Source organism: Temnothorax curvispinosus, unplaced genomic scaffold (assembly GCF_003070985.1).
Source record: "Temnothorax curvispinosus isolate PA1 unplaced genomic scaffold, ASM307098v1 QBEX01001638.1, whole genome shotgun sequence".
Classification (NCBI taxonomy): domain Eukaryota; kingdom Metazoa; phylum Arthropoda; class Insecta; order Hymenoptera; family Formicidae; genus Temnothorax; species Temnothorax curvispinosus.
This window is the reverse complement of record NW_020211418.1, coordinates 17,787-19,652: the sequence shown is the minus strand read 5'-3', so window position 1 is coordinate 19,652 and position 1,866 is coordinate 17,787. Positions and strand designations below refer to the sequence as shown.

Here is a 1,866-nt window from a genome sequence, read left to right as displayed (position 1 = left end):
ATTTGGAAAAAAAAACAAGCATTAATTTAAAAAATGAAGGAATAATTAATATTTGACTGATATATACCTCTATTGGAGTTTGCACTATATGATTTTTTTTATTTTATTTCTAATATTATGTGCAATATAATTTTTGCCAATTTAGCAGTATATCAGCAATACAGTTTAATTTCTTTTTTTAAGTTCTTATGACGTTCAACTTTTGGTTTTTATGTTTATTATAAGATACACATTATTGACATTTGTGTATCGTATGTAATACAGCACAAGAATTTATATTATTTTATTACTTACGCCAAGTGTTCCTATATCTGTGATTGTTCGACCTGCTACATGTATAATTAGTTAGTTTGGAAGATAATTGTTACTTTCAGTATTTCTTTAAGATTGGTAAAGGAAATCCTTGTGTTCATTATCGTATTTCCTATTTTTATTTAATGTTGCATGTTCCTTATAGAGATGCTAATATGTATGTTAAATAATAGAGAATAATGGATGTTACATTATATATATATGGACAAATGGTATATGATGATATATATAATAAATAATGGACTATAATGATGTTATTTTAAATAAATAAATACTTTTATTATGTGATATGTTTATTATTACCTTATTATACTATGCAATAAATTTCTTATGAGACACACAAAGTTTTTGTTATACACGAAACATTTCATATGCAGATTCATACACAATATCAAAAATATTACTAATAGTTAATAAACAATTAACATAGTCAATTGAGATTCATGTTTATATTATGAAAAGCTTGGTCCCATTGCCATTCAACTGCGCCCTCGTCACTATTTACATAATCCCGAAGTACATTCCTTAAATTAATTATTGCTCTTCCAGCATTGTTAGAACCAGTTCTATGTAATTCTTGTATATGGGGTGAGTTATTCTCATTTCTCCAAGCACCAGGTTCAACAATACCATTAACCTCATGATCTAATAGACCACGAGGGCAATAACGTCCACCAACACCTCCTTCCTTAGTAAGCAGAAAATTATGGAGGCATATTAATGCTTTTACTATCACTTCAGCATTATCAGGAGAACAGCACAGGGAACGTCGCAGTACTCTCCACTTAGTAGTAAGTATGCCAAAAGAATTTTCAACTACTCTACGTGCCCTAGAGAGTCTATAATTGAAAATTCGCTCAGGACCACTTAAATCTTTCTTTGGGTATGGCCGCATCATATAAGTTTTTAGCGGAAAAGCCTCGTCCCCCACAAAAAAATGTGGAAACATTATATTTGTGTTGGGGAGGAAACATGACAATGGCAGATCAAGAGAGCCGTCCTCCAGAGCAGAACCTAGTGCGGATTCAGCCCACACGTCTCCGTCACTCATACTACCTACAACAAGTATAAGATTAACTATTAATAACAAAGAACATAATACAATCACTTTCCAAACAACCCACCATAATCTCCTATATCGACCCAAGTAAATTTATATTCTGCATCAGCAGCAGCCATTAGCACTATGCTGAAAAATTGTTTGTAATTGTAGTATAGACTTCCTGTTTTAGGAGGGCACTGGATCTGAATATGTTTTCCGTCTACCGCCCCGATGCAATTTGGAAAATTCCAAATTGTATAAAACTTTTCAGCAATGTTCTTCCATGATTCTACCGTTGGTTTCGGAAGATAAATTGGTTGAAGTACATTCCAGATGACATTGCAAGTTTCATAAATTATTTCGTACGCTGTAGATTTTCCAATTCTGAATCCTCTTGCTGTTGTACTCACGCTGTCTCCATGAGCAAGAAATCTGTCACATAAAAATTATTTGCATGCTGAATCTTTTACCGACTTTATTTCAACACATTAAAAATTAGATTACTTACGATA

The 1,866-nt window shown here is 32.1% G+C and overlaps 1 protein-coding gene across 1 annotated transcript; it reads right to left on the bottom strand.

The window, feature by feature from the left end:
- Positions 1-692: 692 nt before the first annotated feature.
- Positions 693-1,648, bottom strand: LOC112467081 (protein ALP1-like). The gene is made up of 2 exons (XM_025035551.1): positions 1,437-1,648; positions 693-1,368 (listed from the first exon to the last, which is right to left on the bottom strand). The coding sequence occupies exons 1-2, from the start codon at positions 1,489-1,491 to the stop codon at positions 743-745; spliced, it is 681 nt and encodes a 226-aa protein (XP_024891319.1). The 5' UTR covers positions 1,492-1,648; the 3' UTR covers positions 693-742.
- Between the last annotated feature and the right edge of the window lie 218 nt (positions 1,649-1,866).

Bases quoted from the DNA above. Each gene is read 5' to 3' on its own strand.
- LOC112467081 (XM_025035551.1), bottom strand. From the start codon at position 1,491: ATGGCTGCTGCTGATGCAGAATATAAATTTACTTGGGTCGATATAGGA. The intron at 1,369-1,436 runs GTGGGTTGTTTG...TACTTGTTGTAG, and splicing joins GGTCGATATAGGAGATTATG to GTAGTATGAGTGACGGAGAC.